We start from the raw sequence: 18,129 nt of genomic DNA, 5'->3' as shown, positions 1-18,129 counted from the left end.
TTTAACACTTATTTGGAATATTCCCCTCCCCCCGAGACGAGGCAGCCATCAAACCACAGACCCCTGCTGCCAAAACAAGGCCGTCCATCTTTACTATAAGCCAGCAGTATTTAACTTTGACCCGGTATTGACACTCTCACATGATTAGTTTGTGCATTAAAAGTCTCTTTGTGCTTAGTCGGGCATCGAACCCACAAGTCATCACCCCCTCCCCCCCGGCCGAGGTTGTAAAAAGCAGGCATTAAAGCGCCGATCTTTCCATTTGCAGGAGTAAAAATGTTAGTTTGATGCCTTGCTATTTTATGAGTGGAATGTCTTGGCGCCATCAATATTGAGCGTGGTGTGTAAACCAGTTGTTAGTGCATTATGCACAGCAAAGAACGTGGGGAGGCATGCATCATTTAGCAGGACTACAACTGCCTCCTCCACACTCCCGACTACGTCTGATGACGAAAAATGCAGAATCATCAAGTGCAATTAATTGCCGAAGCTTTTACGAGATCAAAACAATTCCAATTTAAAGGAAATATTCTAAAGATACCTTTTCATTGTGCAATACTAAAATATTGTAGTTGTATAATCAAATATGGTATAGCACCGTTGATAATATGTATGTATGCCAGGGGTCACCAACCTTTTTGAAACCAAGGAAACTAGCGTCAGTAATTTCTAGCTGGAAACTAGCGTCAGTAATTTCTAGCTGGAAACCAGCGTCGCAAGTTGCTACCTGGAAACTAGAGTCAGTAATTGCTAGCCGGAAACTAGCGTCAGTAATTGCTACCTGGAAACTAGCGTCGCAAGTTGCTACCTGGAAACTAGCATCAGTAATTCCTAGCTGGAAACTAGCGTCGCAAGTTGCTACCTGGAAACTAGCGTCAGTAATTGCTAGCTGGAAACTAGAGTCAGTAATTGCTAGCCGGAAACTAGCATCAGTAATTGCTACCTGGAAACTAGCGTCGCAAGTTGCTACCTGAAAACTAGCGTCAGTAATTGCTAGCTGGAAACTAGAGTCAGTAATTGTTAGCCGGAAACTAGCGTCAGTAATTACTACCTGGAAATAGCGTCGCAAGTTGCTACCTGGAAACTAGCGTCAGTAATTGCTAGCTGGAACCTAGAGTCAGTAATTGCTAGCTGGAAACTAGCGTCGCAAGTTGTTACCTGGAAACTAGTGTCAGTAATTGCTAGCTGGAAACTAGCGTCAGTAATTGCTACCTAGAAACCAGCGTCGCAAGTTGCTAGCTGGAAATTAGTGTCAGTAATTGCTAGCTGGAAACTAGAGTCAGTAATTGCTAGCCGGAAACTAGCGTCAGTAACTGCTACCTGGAAACTAGCGTCGCAAGTTGCTACCTGGAAACTAGCGTCAGTAATTGCTAGCCGGAAACTAGCGTCAGTAATTGCTACCTGGAAACTAGCGTCGCAAGTTGCTACCTGGAAACTAGCGTCAGTAATTGCTAGCTGGAAACTAGAGTCAGTAATTGCTAGCTGGAAACTAGCGTCGCAAGTTGCTACCTGGAAACTAGTGTCAGTAATTGCTAGCTGGAAACTAGCGTCAGTAATTCCTAGCAGGAAATTAGCATCGCTAATTGCTAGCTGGAAACTAGTGTCAGTAATTTCTAGCTGGAAACTCTCGACAGTAACTGCTAGTTGGAAACTAGCGTCACTATTTGTTTGCTGGAAACTAGCGTCAGTAATTGCTAGCTAGAATCTAGTGTTGCTAATTGCTAGTTGGAAACCAGCGTCGCAAATTTCTAGCTGGAAACTAGTGTCAGTAATTGCCAGCTGGAAACTAGAGTCAGTAATATCTAGCTGGAAACTAGTCTGTAATTGCTAGCTGGAAACTAGTGTGGCTACTTTCTAGCTGGAAACTAGCATAGGTAATAGCTAGCTGGAAAGTAGCGTCAGTAATTGCTAACTGGAAACTAGCGTCAGTAATTGCTAGCTGGAAACTAGTGTGGCTACTTTCTAGCTGGAAACTAGCGTAGGTAATTGCGAGCTGGAAACTAGCGTCACTATGTTGTTTGCTGGAAACTAGCGTTAGTAATTGCTAGCTAGAATCTAGTGTCGCTAATTGCTAGCTGGAAACTAGTGTTGCCAATTGCTAGCTGGAAACTAGCTTCAGTAACTGCTAGCTGGAAACTAGTGTTGCCAATTGCTAGCTGGAAACTAGCGCCAGTAACTGCTAGTTGGAAACTAGTGTCAGTAATTGCTAACTGGAAACTAGCATCAGTAACTGCTAGCTTGAAACTAGTCAGTAATTGCTAGCTGGAAACTAGCGTAGGTAATAGCTAGCTGGAAAGTAGCGTCAGTAATTGCTAACTGGAGACTAGCGTCAGTAATTGCTGGCTGCAAACTAGTCAGTGATTGCTAGCTGGAAACTAGTGTAGCTAATTTCTAGCTGGAAACTAGCGTAGGTAATAGCTAGCTGGAAACTAGTGTTGCCAATTGCTAGCTGGAAACTAGCGTCAGTAACTGCTAGTTGGAAACTAGTGTCAGTAATTGCTAACTGGAAACTAGCATCAGTAACTGCTAGCTTGAAACTAGTCAGTAATTGCTAGCTGGAAACTAGCGTAGGTAATAGCTAGCTGGAAAGTAGCGTCAGTAATTGCTAACTGGAGACTAGCGTCAGTAATTGCTGGCTGGAAACTAGTCAGTGATTGCTAGCTGGAAACTAGTGTAGCTAATTTCTAGCTGGAAACTAGCGTAGGTAATAGCTAGCTGGAAACTAGTGTTGCCCATTGCTAGCTGGAAACTAGCGTCAGTAACTGCTAGCTGGAAACTAGTCAGTAATTGCTAGCTGGAAACTAGTGTGGGTAATTTCTAGCTGGAAACTAGTCAATAATTGCTAGCTGGAAACTAGTGTGGCTAATTGCTAGCTGGAAACTAGTGTGGCTAATTTCTAGCTGGAAACTAGTGTGGGTAATTTCTAGCTGGAAACTAGTCAATAATTGCTAGCTGGAAACTAGTGTGGCTAATTTCTAGCTGGAAACTAGCGTAGGTAATAGCTAGCTGGAGAGTAGCGTCAGTAATTGCTAACTGGAAACTAGCGTCAGTAATTGCTGGCTGGAAACTAGTCAGTGATTGCTAGCTGGAAACTAGTGTGGGTAATTTCTAGCTGGAAACTAGTCAATAATTGCTAGCTGGAAACTAGTGTGGCTAATTGCTAGCTGGAAACTAGTGTGGCTAATTTCTAGCTGGAAACTAGTGTGGGTAATTTCTAGCTGGAAACTAGTCAGTAATTGCTAGCTGGAAACTAGTGTGGCTAATTTCTAGCTGGAAACTAGCGTAGGTAATAGCTAGCTGGGGAGTAGCGTCAGTAATTGCTAACTGGAAACTAGCGTCAGTAATTGCTGGCTAGAAACTAGTCAGTGATTGCTAGCTGGAAACTAGTGTAGTTAATTTCTAGCTGGAAACTAGCGTAGGTAATAGCTAGCTGGAAACTAGTGTTGCCAATTGCTAGCTGGAAACTAGCGTCAGTAATTGCTGGCTGGAAACTAGTCAGTGATTGCTAGCTGGAAACTAGTGTAGCTAATTTCTAGCTGGAAACCAGCGTCAGTAACTGCTAGCTGGAAACTAGTGTCAGTAATTGCTAGCTGGAAACTAGCATCAGTAACTGCTAGCTGGAAACTAGTCAGTAATTGCTAGCTGGAAACTAGTGTGGCTAATTTCTAGCTGGAAACTAGCGTAGGTAATAGCTAGCTGGAAAGTAGCGTCAGTAATTGCTAACTGGAAACTAGCGTCAGTAATTGCTGGCTGGAAACTAGTCAGTGATTGCTAGCTGGAAACTAGCGTCAGTAATTGCTAGCTAGAATCTAGTGTCGCTAATTGCTAGCTGGAAACTAGTGTTGCCAATTGCTAGCTGGAAACTAGCGTCAGTAACTGCTAGCTGGAAACTAGTGTCAGTAATTGCTAGCTGGAAACTAGCATCAGTAACTGCTAGCTGGAAATTAGTCAGTAATTGCTAGCTGGAAACTAGTGTAGCTAATTTCTAGCTGGAAACTAGCGTAGGTATTAGCTAGCTGGAAACTAGCGTCAGTAATTGCTAACTGGAAACTAGCGTCAGTAATTGCTGGCTGGAAACTAGTCAGTGATTGCTAGCTGGAAACTAGCGTCAGTAATTGCTAGCTAGAATCTAGTGTCGCTAATTGCTAGCTGGAAACTAGCGTCAGTAACTGCTAGCTGGAAACTAGTCAGTAATTGCTAGCTGGAAACTAGTGTTGCCAATTGCTAGCTGGATACTAGCGTCAGTAACTGCTAGCTGGAAACTAGTCAGTAATTGCTAGCTGGAAACTAGTGTAGCTAATTTCTAGCTGGAAACTAGCGTAGGTAATAGCTAGCTGGAAACTAGCGTCAGTAATTGCTAACTGGAAACTAGCGTTGCTAATTGCTAGCTATAAATTAAATATTTATATGTATATGTTCATGATTTTATTTCAAAACGTCAAGGTAAATGGAGGGAAAGTATTCACGAGTGATTCCATGACCCTCCCCCCTTCTTGCAGTACCTCTGTGGAACCCCTAGGGCCCACGGACCCCCGTAGAGGACCAAGTGCGTGCTTTCATAGGTGCGGAGGTTCGGCGGACTCACCAGTAGAATCTGTTGGGGACAACTCCGTCGTGCACCAGCTGCCACCTCCTCCCAAACTCCACAGAGACGTAAAGCTGCCGAGAGACAAGAGCCAAGGAGTGAGAAACGTGGAGAACATGCAACAACAACCGCGAGGCGATGAATCGCTGATAAGTCCGATTCCGAAATGCTCGGCAGACGGGCGGCGCTTTTTGATATGCAAATGAGCGCCCGTGTTTAAAAAGTCTTCTCCGGCTGACTCAGCGTATTAATTGGCGCGGAGGAATAAATTATTCCTTTGTCATTGTGAAACTACGCAGACGCCGAGGCGTTCTGCGGACTGAGAAGAGGAGGAGCTTTTCCGCCGACTGCCCCTTTATAACCTGTTGACTTAAAGGAGCCATATGTGATAATGTGGCCAGAAATGGTACTGCAATCACGGTCAAAGTTCTGTAGTCTCCCTGACGGAGGTTTGCAGGATATGCAGCCGGATCCAGCTCCAAGGAACTTCAAACTTCCACTGCCTCTCAATCAATCAATGTTTATTTATGTAGTCCTAAATCACAAGTGTCTCAAAGGGCTGCACAAGCCACAACGACATCCTCGGTTCAGAGCCCACATAAGGGCAAGGAAAAAACTCACAACCCAGTGGGATGTCAATGTGAATGACTATGAGAAACCTTGCAGAGGACCGCAGATGTGGGTCCTTCCCTGGGGAGACCAGATGCAATGGACGTCGAGTGGGTCTAGCATAATATTGCGAAAGTCCAGTCCATAGTGAATCTAACATAATAGTCTGAGAGTCCAGTCCATAGTGGATCTAGCCCAATGGTGAGAGTACAGTCCATAGTGGATCTAACATAATAGTGAGAGTCCAGTCCATATTGGATCTAACATAATAGTGAGAGTCCAGTCCATAGTGGATCTAACATAATAGTTTGAGAGTCCAGTCCATAGTGGATCTAACATAATAGTGAGAGTCCAGTCAATAGTTGATCAAACATGACAGTGAGATTCCAGTCCATAGTGGATCTAACATAATGGTGAGAGTCCAGTCCATAGTGGATCTAACATAATAGTGTGAGAGTCCAGTCTATTGTGGCTCCAACATAATAGTGAGAGTCCAGTCCATAGTAGATCTAACATAATAGTGTGAGAGTCCAGTCCATAGTGGATCTAACAAAATAGTGAGAGTCCAGTCCATAGTGGATCTAGCCTAATAGTGAGAGTCCAGTCCATAGTGGATCAAACATGATAGTGAGAGTCCAGTCCATGGTGGATCTAACATTATAGTGAGAGCCAGTCCATAGTGGATCTAACTTAATAGTGTGAGAGTCCAGTCCATAGTGGATCTAATATAATAGCGTGAGAGTCCAGTCCATAGTGGATCTAACATAATAGTGAGAGTCCAGTCCATAGTGGATCCAACAAAATAGTGAGAGTCCAGTCTATTGTTGCTCTAACATAATAGTGTGAGAGTCCAGTCCATAGTGTATCTGAATAATAGTGTGAGTGTCCAGTCCATAGTGTATCTAACAAAATAGTGTTAGAGTCCAGTCCATTGTGGATCCAACATAATAGTGAGAGTCTAGTCCATAGTTGATCTAACATAATAGTGTGAGAGCCCAGTCCAAAGTGGATCTAACATAATATTGAGAGTCCAGTCAATAGTCGATCAAACATGACAGTGAGAGTCCAGTCCATAGTGGATCTAACATAATAGTGAGAGTCCAGTCCATAGTGGATCTAACATAATAGTGAGAGTCCAGTCCATAGTGGATCTAACATAGTAGTGTGAGAGTCCAGTCTATTGTGGCTCCAAGATAATAGTGAGAGTCCAGTCCATAGTAGATCTAACATAATAGTGTGAGAGTCCAGTCCATAGTGGATCTAACATAATAGTGCGAGTCCAGTCCATAGTGGATCTAACATAATAGTGAGAGTCCAGTCCATAGTGGATCTAACATAGTAGTGTGAGAGTCCAGTCTATTGTGGCTCCAAAATAATAGTGAGAGTCCAGTCCATAGTAGATCTAACATAATAGTGTGAGAGTCCAGTCCATAGTGGATCTAACATAATAGTGCGAGTCCAGTCCATAGTGGATCTAACATAATAGTGAGAGTCCAGTCCATAGTGGATCTAACATAATAGTGTGAGAGTCCAATCCATAGTGGATCTAACGTAAGTCCATAGTGGGGCCAGCAGGAGACCATCCCGAGCGGAGACGTGTCAGCATTACAGAGATGTCCCCAACCGATGCACAAGCGAGTGGTCCACCCTGGGTCCCGACTCTGGACAGCCAGTTCTTCATCCATTGCCACCGGACCTGTGCCCCACCCCCCCCCCCTCCCCCTTCCACAAGGGAGAGAGGGGCAGAGCAGAAAAAGAAAAGAGACGGCAGATCAACTGGTCTAAAAAGGGCGGTCTATTTAAAGGCTAGAGTATACAAATGAGTTTTAAGGTGAGACTTTAATGCTTCTACTGAGGTAGCATCTTGAACTGTTACCGGTAAAACATTCTAGAGTACTGGAGCCCAAAAAGAAAACGCTCAACAGCCCGCATATCTTTTTTGGGCTCTGGGAATCACTAATAAGTCGGAGTTCTTGGAACGCAGATTTCTTTCCGGGACATATGGTGCAATACAATCGGTAAGTTAGGCTGTAGCTAGGCCGTGTAGTATTTGATACGTAAGTAGTAAAAGCTCTCACTTGGGGTTGAGGTGCTGGGACCATCATGGCAGAATAGACAAACAACAAATCTCTGATTAACACATTTTACACAGAAATCAGGCTATTTTCAGGAAGAAGTTTGTCCGTACAATATCACAACAAATAGCAATCCTATCAGAAAACAAAGACTAAAACCAACTACAACCGACGCTAGCAATGACTATACTGGTGGAAATACGTAAAGCTTCCTTAGTAGCCTAATCCACGCCCAAAACTGAAGACGATGCATTTTACTCAGGTATGCCTATAGCAGACCCGGGAAGAATTTGGCCCGCGGGCCACATGTGGCTGGTTGCTAGCTGGCAATTACCAAGCAAATTGCTAGATGGCCATTAGCGGGTGAACTGCTAGCTGGCAACTCGCAGGCAAATTGCTAGCGGGAAATTAGCGGGAAACTAGCGGGCGAATTGCTAGCTGGAATCAAGCAGTCAAATTGCTAGTTGGCAATTAGCAGGTGATTTACGAACAGCCGAATTGCTAGCTGGCACTTAGCAGGCGAATTGCTAGCTGGCAACTAACAGGCAAATTGCTAGTTGGCAATTAGCAGGTGATTTACGAAAAGCCGAATTGCTAGCTGGCACTTAGCAGGCGAATTGCTAGCTGGCAACTAACAGGCAAATTACTAGCTGGCAATTAGCAGGCAAATTTCTAGCTGGCAATTAGCAGGCAAATTGCTAATCAGCAATTAGCAGGCAAATTGCTAATTATTAAATAATTTGCAGGTGAATTGTGAGCTAGCAATTAGCAGGCAAATTGCTAGCTGGCAATTAGCTGGCAAACTGCTAGCTGGCAATTAGCAGGCAAATTGCTAAATATTAAATAATTAGCAAGTGAAGCCTGAGTTAACAATTAGCAGGCAAATTGCTAGTTGGTATTTAGCAGGCGAATTGTGAGCTGGCAATTAGCAGGTGAATTGGGAACAGCCGAATTGCTAGCTGGCACTTAGCAGGCGAATTGCTAGCTGGCAACTAACAGGCAAATTAGTAGCTGGCAATTAGCAGGCAAATTGCTAGCTGGCAAATAGCAGGCAAATTACTAATTATTAAATACTTTGCAGGTGAATTGTGAGCTAGCAATTAGCAGGCAAATTGCTAGCTGGCAATTAGCTAGCAAATTGCTAGCTGGCAATTAGCAGGCAAATTGCTAAATATTAAATAATTAGCAGGTGAATTGTGAGTTAACAATTAGCAGGCAAATTGCTAGTTGGTAATTTGCACGCAAGTTGTGAGCTGGCAATTAGCAGGTGAATTGGGAACAGCCAAATTGCTAGCTGGCCCTCAGCAGGCGAATTGCTAGCTGGCAACTAACCGGCAAATTACTAGATGAAATTGCAGGCAAATTGCTAGCTGGAAATTAGCAGACAAATTGCTAGTTGGCAATTAGCATGTGAATTGCTAACTGGAAATTAGCAGGCAAATTGCCAGCTGGAAATTAGCATGCAAATTACTAGTTGGCAATTAACAGACAAATAGCTAATTAGAAATTAGCAGGCACATTGCTAGTTGGTAATTAGCAGGCAAATTGCTACCTGGCAATTACAAGGCGAATTGCTAGCTGGCAATTAAGTAGGCAAATTGCTAACTAGAAATTAACAGGCAACTTGCTAACTGGATATTAATTCGCCAATTACTAGTTGGCAATTCGCCTGGAAATTAGTAGAAAAATTGCTAGCTGGAAATTAGCAGGCACATTACTAACTGGATATTAGCAGGCAAATTGTTAGCGGGAAATTAGCAGGTGAATTGCTAACTGGAATCAAGCAGTCAAATTGCTAGCTGGAAATTAGCAGGCATATTGCTAGCTGGCAACTAGCAGGGGAATTGCTAGTTGGTAATTAGCAGACGAATTGTGAGCTGGCAATTAGCAGGTGAATTGCGAACAGCCGAATTGCTAGCTGGCACTTAGCAGGCGAATTCCTAGTTGGCAACTAACAGGCAAATTACTACCTGGCAATTAGCAGGCAAATTGCTAGCTGGCAATTAGCAGGCAAATTGCTAATTGGCAATTAGCAGGCAAATTGTTAATTATTAAATAATTTGCAGGTGAATTGTGAGCTAGCAATTAGCAGACAAATTGCTAGCTGGCAATTAGCTGGCAAATTGCTAGCTGGCAATTAGCAGGTAAATTACTAAATATTAAATAATTAGCAGGTGAAGTCTGAGTTAACAATTAGCAGGTAAATTGCTAGTTGGTATTTAGCAGGCGAATTGTGAGCTGGCAATTAGCAGGTGAATTGGGAACAGCCGAATTGCTCGCTGGCACTTAGCAGGCGAATTGCTAGCTGGCAACTAACAGGCAAATTACTAGATGAAATTTCAGGCAAATTGCTAGCTGGAAATTAGCAGACAAATTGCTAGTTGGCAATTAGCATGCAAATTGCTAACTGGAAATTAGCATGCAAATTACTAGTTGGCAATTAACAGACAAATAGCTAATTGGAAATTAGCAGGCACATTGCTAGTTGGTAATTAGCAGGCAAATTGCCACCTGGCAATTACAAGGCAAATTGCTAGCTGGCAATTAAGCAAGCAAATTGCTAACTGGAATTTAGCAGGCAACTTGCTAACTGGATATTCATTCGCCAATTACTAGTTGGCAATTCGCCTGGAAATTAGTAGACAAATTGCTAGCTGGAAATTAGCAGGCACATTACTAACTGGATATTAGCAGGCAAATTGCTAACAGGAAATTAGCAGGCAAATTGCTAACTGGAAATTAGCAGGCAAATTGCTAACTGAATATTAGCAGACACATTGCTAGTTGGCAATTACCAGGCAAATTGCTAGCTGGTAACTAGCAGGAAAATTGCTAACTGGAAATTAACAGGCAAATTGCTAGCTGGCAATTAGCAAGCAAATTGCTAGCTGGCAACTAGCAGACAAATTACTAACTGGAAATTAGCAGGCAAATTGCTAGCTGGCAATTAGCGTGGTAATACCAAGCTGCCAACTACCGCTGGCTGGAATACTAGCGCCGCTAGTAGCTCGTAGAAAACTAGCATCCCTGATTTCTAACTGTAAACATGCTCCGCTGATTGCTAGCTATCTCAAATTCTGGAGGAGGGGTGCCTTCAGGAAGATTCACCTCCGTTTTCGACTCAACTTGCAACTTTTTTCAAAAGGCGAGACCGTCAGTAAATGGAAGGCGAGCCGCGGGAGTGATGAAAGAAAAGCATAAAGTTGCCTTCGCTGGACAACCGCAGGGCAAAGCTTGTGGAGTGCATCTTTATTCGGGGCGGTGGATTCTTGTCCAGCAGGCTTTCATCTCCTCCTGCACCATTTATCTCACTTCTCACCTCCGCTCGAGTCTTGCCACAGCCGACTCTGCGCGTAAGTGTGTGTAGGGGTGTGTGTGTGTGTGTAGGGGGGGTGGGGGGTGGGTAGTTTGATGTCCGCAGCATTGAGCAAAGCAGACAGCAGACGTTGCACCAACTAATAAAGTGTGCGTGTTGAGTGTGTGTATGTCGGTGTATCATAACAGTGTTTGCAATGTCACACATCGGTGACCTCCGCCTTTGTTGTGCCCGTGATGTCACCGGCGCTTACATTTAGGAGGTGAGACCTGGGAGGTTAACATTAGGGGTCAGTCAGCATCCATGTGAAGGTAAGACTTTGTGACGTGCGCTGGAAAACATGCCTCTAAGGTAACAAATACAAAAATATGTGTGTTTGACACCAACAAGGAAAAGTTCCGTCCATGTGAGGACCCGTGAACGAGTTAGGCTCGCAATCATGGTTCCAAACATTCTAAAGCTTACTTTTTTATACGTGGATAGTTTGTATACATTGTTAATGTCATATATACAAATGTTTGAATATCTAGAGAGGGTGGTCCTGAAGAGGTAGGCATTTTTCAGAGATACCCAGAAGGTAAGAAATACAATAATGTGTGTATGTGTGTTCCTTTATTTCTACCCGTCTTGAGACACCAACGAGGAAAAGTACCGTTCATGTGAGGACCGGTAAAGAGTTAGGTCATGTGAAGGTAAGACTTTGTGACGTGCGCTGGAAAACATGCCTCTAAGGTAACAAATACAAGAATATGTGTGTTTGACGCTAACTAGGAAAAGTTCCGTCCATATGAGGACCCGTGAACGAGTTAGGATCGCAGTCATGGTTTCAAACATTCTAAAGCGTACTTTTTTATATGTGGATAGTTTGTATACATTATTAATGCCGTATATACAAATGTTTGTATATCTAGAGAGGGTGGTCCTAAAGAGGTAGGCATTTTTCAGAGGTCCCCAGAAGGTAAGAAATACAATAATGTGTGTATGTGTGTTCCTTTATTTCTACCCTTCTTGAGACACCAACGAGGAAAAGTACTGTTCATGTGAGGACCAGTAACGAGTTAGGCCATGTGAAGGTAAGACTTTGTGACGTGCGCTGGAAAACATGCCTCCAAGGTAACAAATACAAAAATATGTGTGTTTGACACCAACAAGGAAAAGTGCCGTCCATGTGAGGACCGGCGAAGGACTTAGGACCGCAATCCTGGTTCCAAACATTCTAAAGCTTACTTTTTTATATGTGCATAGTTTGTATACATTATTAATGTTGTATATATAAATGTTTATATATCTAGAGAGGGTGGTCCTAAAGAGGTAGGCATTTTTCAGAGGTCCCCAGAAGGTAAGAAATACAATAATGTGTGTATGTGTGTTCCTTTATTTCTACCCTTCTTGAGACACCAACGAGGAAAAGTACCGTTCATGTGAGGACCGGTAAAGAGTTAGGTCATGTGAAGGTAAGACTTTGTGACGTGCGCTGGAAAACATGCCTCTAGGGTAACAAATACAAGAATATGTGTGTTTGACGCCAACAAGGAAAAGTTCCGTCCAAGTGAGGACCGGTGAACGAGTTAGGATCGCAATCATGGTTCACAACATTCTAAAGCTTACTTTTTTATATGTGGATAGTTTGTATACATTATTAATGTCGTGTATACAAATGTTTGTATATCTAGAGAGGGTGGTCCTAAAGAGGTAGGCATTGTTCAGAGGTCCCCAGAAGGTAAGAAATACAATAATGTGTTTGTGTGTTCCTTTATTTCTACCCTTCTTGAAACACCAACGAGGAAAAGTACTGTTTATGTGAGGACCGGTAACGAGTTAGGTTTTTGGGGACTGTTTTTACTGACGGACAAATGGCGCGGTGTGACTGCAGCCACGCACGTAAGAAAACCCTCGTCTCCATGGCAACGTCTCTGTCGCTTTCATTCATTAGCCGCTTGTCCACTAACGCAGGGGTAGGCAACTCAGAATTTTGAAAGAGCCATTTTGGACCCAAATAACAAAAATCGTCTCTGTCTAGAGCCAACGGGAGGGGGGGTTGCTCGCCCTGGAGTTTACAGTTACGGTAGCACAATTAAGCTCCGAACGGGCTAACATCACGACTAACGTGTTCATGTCCAATTCGCCCAGCGACTCTCGGTCGGAGTATCAGCGCTGGGGTCCAGTGCACCACAGTTTTGTATGGTTGCTCGGTCCTTCGGCGGAGTGCTTCGGAAGCTACTGGCCCGCCTGTCTCCCCGGCGCCGAGGGAGGGAGTAAGAGAGAGAGAGACACACACACAGTGACAGAGAGAGCGAGCAGGCGTCGAGCAAGGGAGGAAGAGCACGTGCGGGTCCAGTCTAAAAGCGGCAAAACGTTTCTCTGCTTGCATCACGCAAGTGACGTCAATGTTCGGCCCTCGAGAGCCATATACCACACCGTGATTGGTAGATTTCTTCAGCTCCGCACGCAATGCTGTCAAGCATTATTCATATAAAACTCGCAGGCCGCACTAACATTAAACTTTCATATTAAGGTGGGGGCCGCAAAACAATGTCTCGCGGGCCGCGTGTCTGAGAGCCCTGATGTAGTTGAATCGAAGGAATATAAATCAATATAGTAGTTATTTACACCATGCACCAAAAAAAAATTGCTTCGAGGTCGGTATCCACAACCAGAACCGGTTCGTAAGGCGCACTATTTTCCAGAAAATGAAAGGCTTTTAGGTGCGCCTTATAGTCCACGGTAGTTGAACATCCCTGTTGTAGACCGGGGGCCGTTAACCCGCGGCTCTTTAGCGCCGCCCTAGTGCCTCTCTGGAGCTTTTTCAAAAATGTATGAAAAATGGAAAAAGCTGAAGGGAAAAAATATAAAAGAGATATTTTTTTGTTTTAATATAGTTTTGCAGGAGGACAAACATGACACAAACCTCCCTAATTCTTATAAATCACACTGTTTTTATTAAATATGACTCACTGGTTCGGGTATTTGGCAAGCGCTGTTTTGTCCTACTAATTTCGGCGGTCTTTGAACTCACCCTAGTTTGTATAACTTTCTCCGACTTTCTAAGACGTGTTTTATCCCACTTCTTTTTCTGTATTATTTTGTCCACCTAACTTTTAACGTTGTGCATGAATGGACAAAGGTGAGTTTTGTTGATGTTATTGATTTGTGTGGAGTGCTAATCAGACATATTTGGTCACTGCATGACTGCAAGCTAATCGATGCTAACATGCTATTTAGGCTAGCTACATGTACATATTGCATTGTTATGCCTCATTTGTAGCTATATTTGAGCTCATTTAGTTTCCTTTAAGTCTTCTTGATTCAATTTATATCTCATGACACACTATCTGTATGTACTATGGGTTTTAATTTTTTGCGGCTCCAGACATGTTTATTTTTGTATTTTTGGTCCAATATGGCTCTTTCAACATTCTTAGTTGCCGACCCCTGTTGTAGACTCTCACCGGTTCAGACCAGGATTTCAAAATAAGAGCATCCCCCTGCTTGTTTTTAGAGCTACGTCTAACTGAAGCCTCAGGTGGAACTAACAAGTGCACCATCAGCATCACCTTTTTGCGCTCATGCCGACATTTCCCTGAGCTCTGCTTTCCCTCCCCGCCCGCTTTTCACGCCATCTGACAGCTCGCCGTTACCTTTTGGTCGTGGCTGTAAGCCAGGATCCAGTCCTCCTGCTCGGGGTGAAAGAGAAGACTGAGGACATCAAAGGCTAAGCTGTGCTTCTGATAGGACGCGCCCTCGTCAAGGCTAATGAGCAGGCTGCTCTCCACCTCCGGGTCGGTCAGCAGCATGATCTGAGATGAGAGGAGAAAGGAAACGCGGGGATGAGCGCCACAACCCGACAGCTACCGTGCTGGGGGGCTTCTACGTGCAACACACACACACACACACACACACACACACACACACACACACACACACACACACACACACACACGCACACACACACACACACACACACACACACAAGCTTGTAGTTCGTACCTTCTGGAGACCTCCTAAAAATGCCTCTTTAGGACCATCCTTTCTAGATTTATACATATTTGCATTGACAACATTAATAATATATGCATACTATGCAAATATAAAAAAGCTTGTTGTGAAAACTGAGTTTGAATTTCACAAGAAAAAGGTCACAACTTCGCAAGAAAAACATCGAATTTTGGCAGTATGATCATAAAAGTTGGCATTTGGCTTCTTGCAAATCAAAATTTTCCAAGAAAAACGGAACATTTGTGCGATATTGTGATGGAAGTGGGAATTTACTGAATAACAGTCGCAGTTTTACAAGAAAAGCTTAAAATGTTGGCAATATTACAATAATAATATTATTATAATATATATAATTTACAAAAAAAATTTGACTATTTTACAAGAACAACAACAAAAATCGGCAATATTGTGATAAAAGTCCAAATTTAATATGATAAATGTCACCATTTTGCATTAAAAAGTAATCATTTTACATAAAAAGTCATCATTTTACATTTTACATCCCATCTTGCCGATTGTATTGTACCATATGTCCCGGCAAGAAATCTGCGTTCAAAGGACTCCGGCTTATTAGTGATTCCCAAAGCCCAAAAAAAGACTGCGGGCTATAGAGCGTTTTCCGTTCGGGCTCCAGTACTCTAGAATGCCCTCCTGGTAACAGTTCGAGATGCTACCTCAGTAGAAGCATTTAAGTCTCACCTTAAAACTCATTTGTATACTCTAGCCTTTAAATAGACTCCCTTTTTAGACAAGTTGATCTGCCATTTCTTTTCTTTTTCTTCTATGTCCCACTCTCACCAGAGACTGCACAACAACCACCTCTCACAGGAACTGCTGGTGTCCTTCTACCGGTGCTCCATTGAGAGCATCCTGACCTACTGCATCTGCGTGTGGTTCAGCAGCTGCACGGCCGCAGAGAGAACTGCGCTCCAGAGAGTCATAAAGAACGCCCAGAAGTTAATCGGATGCCCCCCCCCCCACCCCTCCGGCTGACCTGTACAGGTCCCGCTGTCTCAGGAAAGCACAGAGCATCCTGAAAGACCCATTCCACCCCGGGCACAGCCACCTGGAACTGCTACCCTCAGGCAGACGCTACAGGGTGCTAAAAGCGAGCACCAATAGACTAAAAAATAGCTTTTACCCAAGAGCCAGAGTAGCATTAAACAGGCACTGAGTGAGCACAATATGTCCATCATGTCCTCATGTGTAATGCTTAAATGTTTTTCTATTTTTTCGGACTACAATGTGCAATAATGTTTTATGTATGTGTGTATGTGTATTCATATGCATGCAGATATGCATCTGTGTGGATACATATACATATACATATATACATCTGTCATCTCTATCTTTTTTTTTTTTTTTTTTTTTTTTTTTTACTATTTATACTACCATATTGTATATGCACCTTAGGAGGAGCTGCTCCAATTTCGTTGTTCCTTGAACCTGTTCATTGCAATAATGACAATAAAACTCTATTCTATTCTATTCTATTCTCCCTTGTGGAGGGGGTCCGGTCCGATCCGGTGGCCATGTACTGCTTGCCTGTGTATCGGCTGGGGACATCTCTGCGCTGCTGAGCCGCCTCCGCTTGGGATGGTTTCCTGCTGGCTCCGCTGTGAACGGGACTCTCGCGGCTGTGTTGGATCCGCTTTGGACTGGACTCTCGCGGCTGTGTTGGATCCATTGTGGATTGAACTTTCACAGTATCATGTTAGACCCGCTCGACATCCATTGCTTTCCTCCTCTCCAAGGTTCTCATAGTCATCATTGTCACCGACGTCCCACTGGGTGTGAGTTTTCCTTACCCTTATGTGGGCTTACCGAGGATGTCGTGGTGGTTTGTGCAGCCCTTTGAGACACTAGTGATTTAGGGCTATATAAGTAAACATTAATTGATTGATAAAAAGTAAAAAATTTACAAAAAAATAATTGCAATATTACAGAAACAGAAAGAATATGACAAATTGTTTCCAATTTTATAAGAAAAAGGTCGACACATTGTGAGAATAAGACTGCTTTTAAATCATTTTGTATTTGTTTTTTTCATTTTTATTTTGTGATTGTCTTTTCATCTTCAAAATTTAGTTAAAGTTATTACAGTATGTCTCTGCATACATGTTTATTTATTTACTGTTTTTAAATAATTTTGGCCAATAGGGGCGTATGTCAATTTCTTGAACACACTTGTTATTTCATATGTTGACCAGAGGTGGAGCACTTCAAATTTTTTACACATCATTTTACTCAACAAAAGTCACAGCTGTATAAGAAAACTTAAAAATGTTGGCAATATTATGATAACAATATTATTATAACATAATTATTATTATTATTATTATTTTGGCAATAATAATATTGCCAAAACTCTATGACAAAAGTCATCATTTTACTCTAAAAAAAAGTCACTATTTTACAAGAATAACAAAAAACGGCAATATTGTGATAAAAGTCCAAATTTAATATGACAAATGTCACCATTTTGCATTAAAAAGTAAAAATTTTACATAAAGATTCATAATTTTACATTGAAAAATGCATAATTTTACAAGAAAATATGGCAATATTACAGAAACAGAAAGAATATGAGAAATTGTTCCTAAATTTTATGAGAAAAAAGTCGACACATTGTGAGAAAAAGACTGCTTATAGATGTTTTTTTTTTAATTGTTTGTTTGTAATTGGTTTTCAATCTTCATTATTTACTTCAAGTTATTACAGTATGTCTCTATATAGTACATATGTATTTTATTTTTTGTAATTATTTTTGGCCAAAGGGGGCACATTTCAATTTCTTACACACACTTGTTATTTCATATGTTGACTAGAGGGGGCGCACTTAACATTTTCACACACATTTGTTATTTCATATGTTGACCAAAGGGGGAACACTTTTAAAACCATCCCTCGTTTTGATGGATGTCACTCATTTTACTCAAAGCTAGTCAAAATTTTACAAGAAAAACGCAACATTTGTGTGATATTGTGATAAAAGTTGGAATTTTACTCAATTAAAGTCACAGTTTTACAAAAAAAAGCCAAACATTTTGGCAATTTTATGAAAAGAGTCGTCATTTTCCTCTAAAAAAGTCACAATTATATAAGAAAACTTAGAAATGTTGGCATTAGTATAGCAATAATAGAAGAACAACAAAAAAATAGGCAATATTGTGATAAAAGTTTGAATTTAATATGATAATCCGTCCATCCATCCATCCATTTCCTACCGCTTATTCCCTTTGGGGTGACAGGGGGCGCTGGTGCCTATCTCAGCTACAATCGGGAGGAAGGCGGGGTACAACCTGGACAAGTTGCCAACTTTTCGCAGTTAATATGATGAATGTCACCATTTTGCAATAAAAAGTAATAATTTTCCAAAAAAAGTAAGAATTTTACAAGAAAATAATTGCAATATAACAGAAACAGAAAGTATATGAGAAATTGTTTCCAATTTTATAAAAATAAAAAAAACAGGTCGACACATTGTGAGAGAAAGACTGCTTTCATTTATTTCTTTTTTTTTGAAAGTTTTGTTTTTAAATTGGTTT

The 18,129-nt window shown here is 42.1% G+C and overlaps 1 protein-coding gene across 1 annotated transcript in view; it reads right to left on the bottom strand.

Annotated features, from left to right (window-relative positions):
* LOC133559641 (VPS10 domain-containing receptor SorCS1-like) overlaps window positions 1-18,129 on the bottom strand; it is a 211,657-nt gene that overhangs the window by 92,550 nt on the left and 100,978 nt on the right. Inside the window, exons 4-5 of the mRNA XM_061911585.1 lie at window positions 14,224-14,382; window positions 4,586-4,659 (exon numbers count right to left, since the gene is read on the bottom strand). Of these exons, the coding sequence (XP_061767569.1) occupies window positions 4,586-4,659; window positions 14,224-14,382 (233 nt within the window). The remainder of the gene's footprint in view (window positions 1-4,585; window positions 4,660-14,223; window positions 14,383-18,129) is intronic.

This window comes from Nerophis ophidion, linkage group LG09 (genome assembly GCF_033978795.1).
Source record: "Nerophis ophidion isolate RoL-2023_Sa linkage group LG09, RoL_Noph_v1.0, whole genome shotgun sequence".
In the NCBI taxonomy this organism is placed as follows: domain Eukaryota; kingdom Metazoa; phylum Chordata; class Actinopteri; order Syngnathiformes; family Syngnathidae; genus Nerophis; species Nerophis ophidion.
The sequence above is the reverse complement of the archived record's forward strand: the minus strand, read 5'-3'. Positions and strand labels throughout refer to the sequence as shown.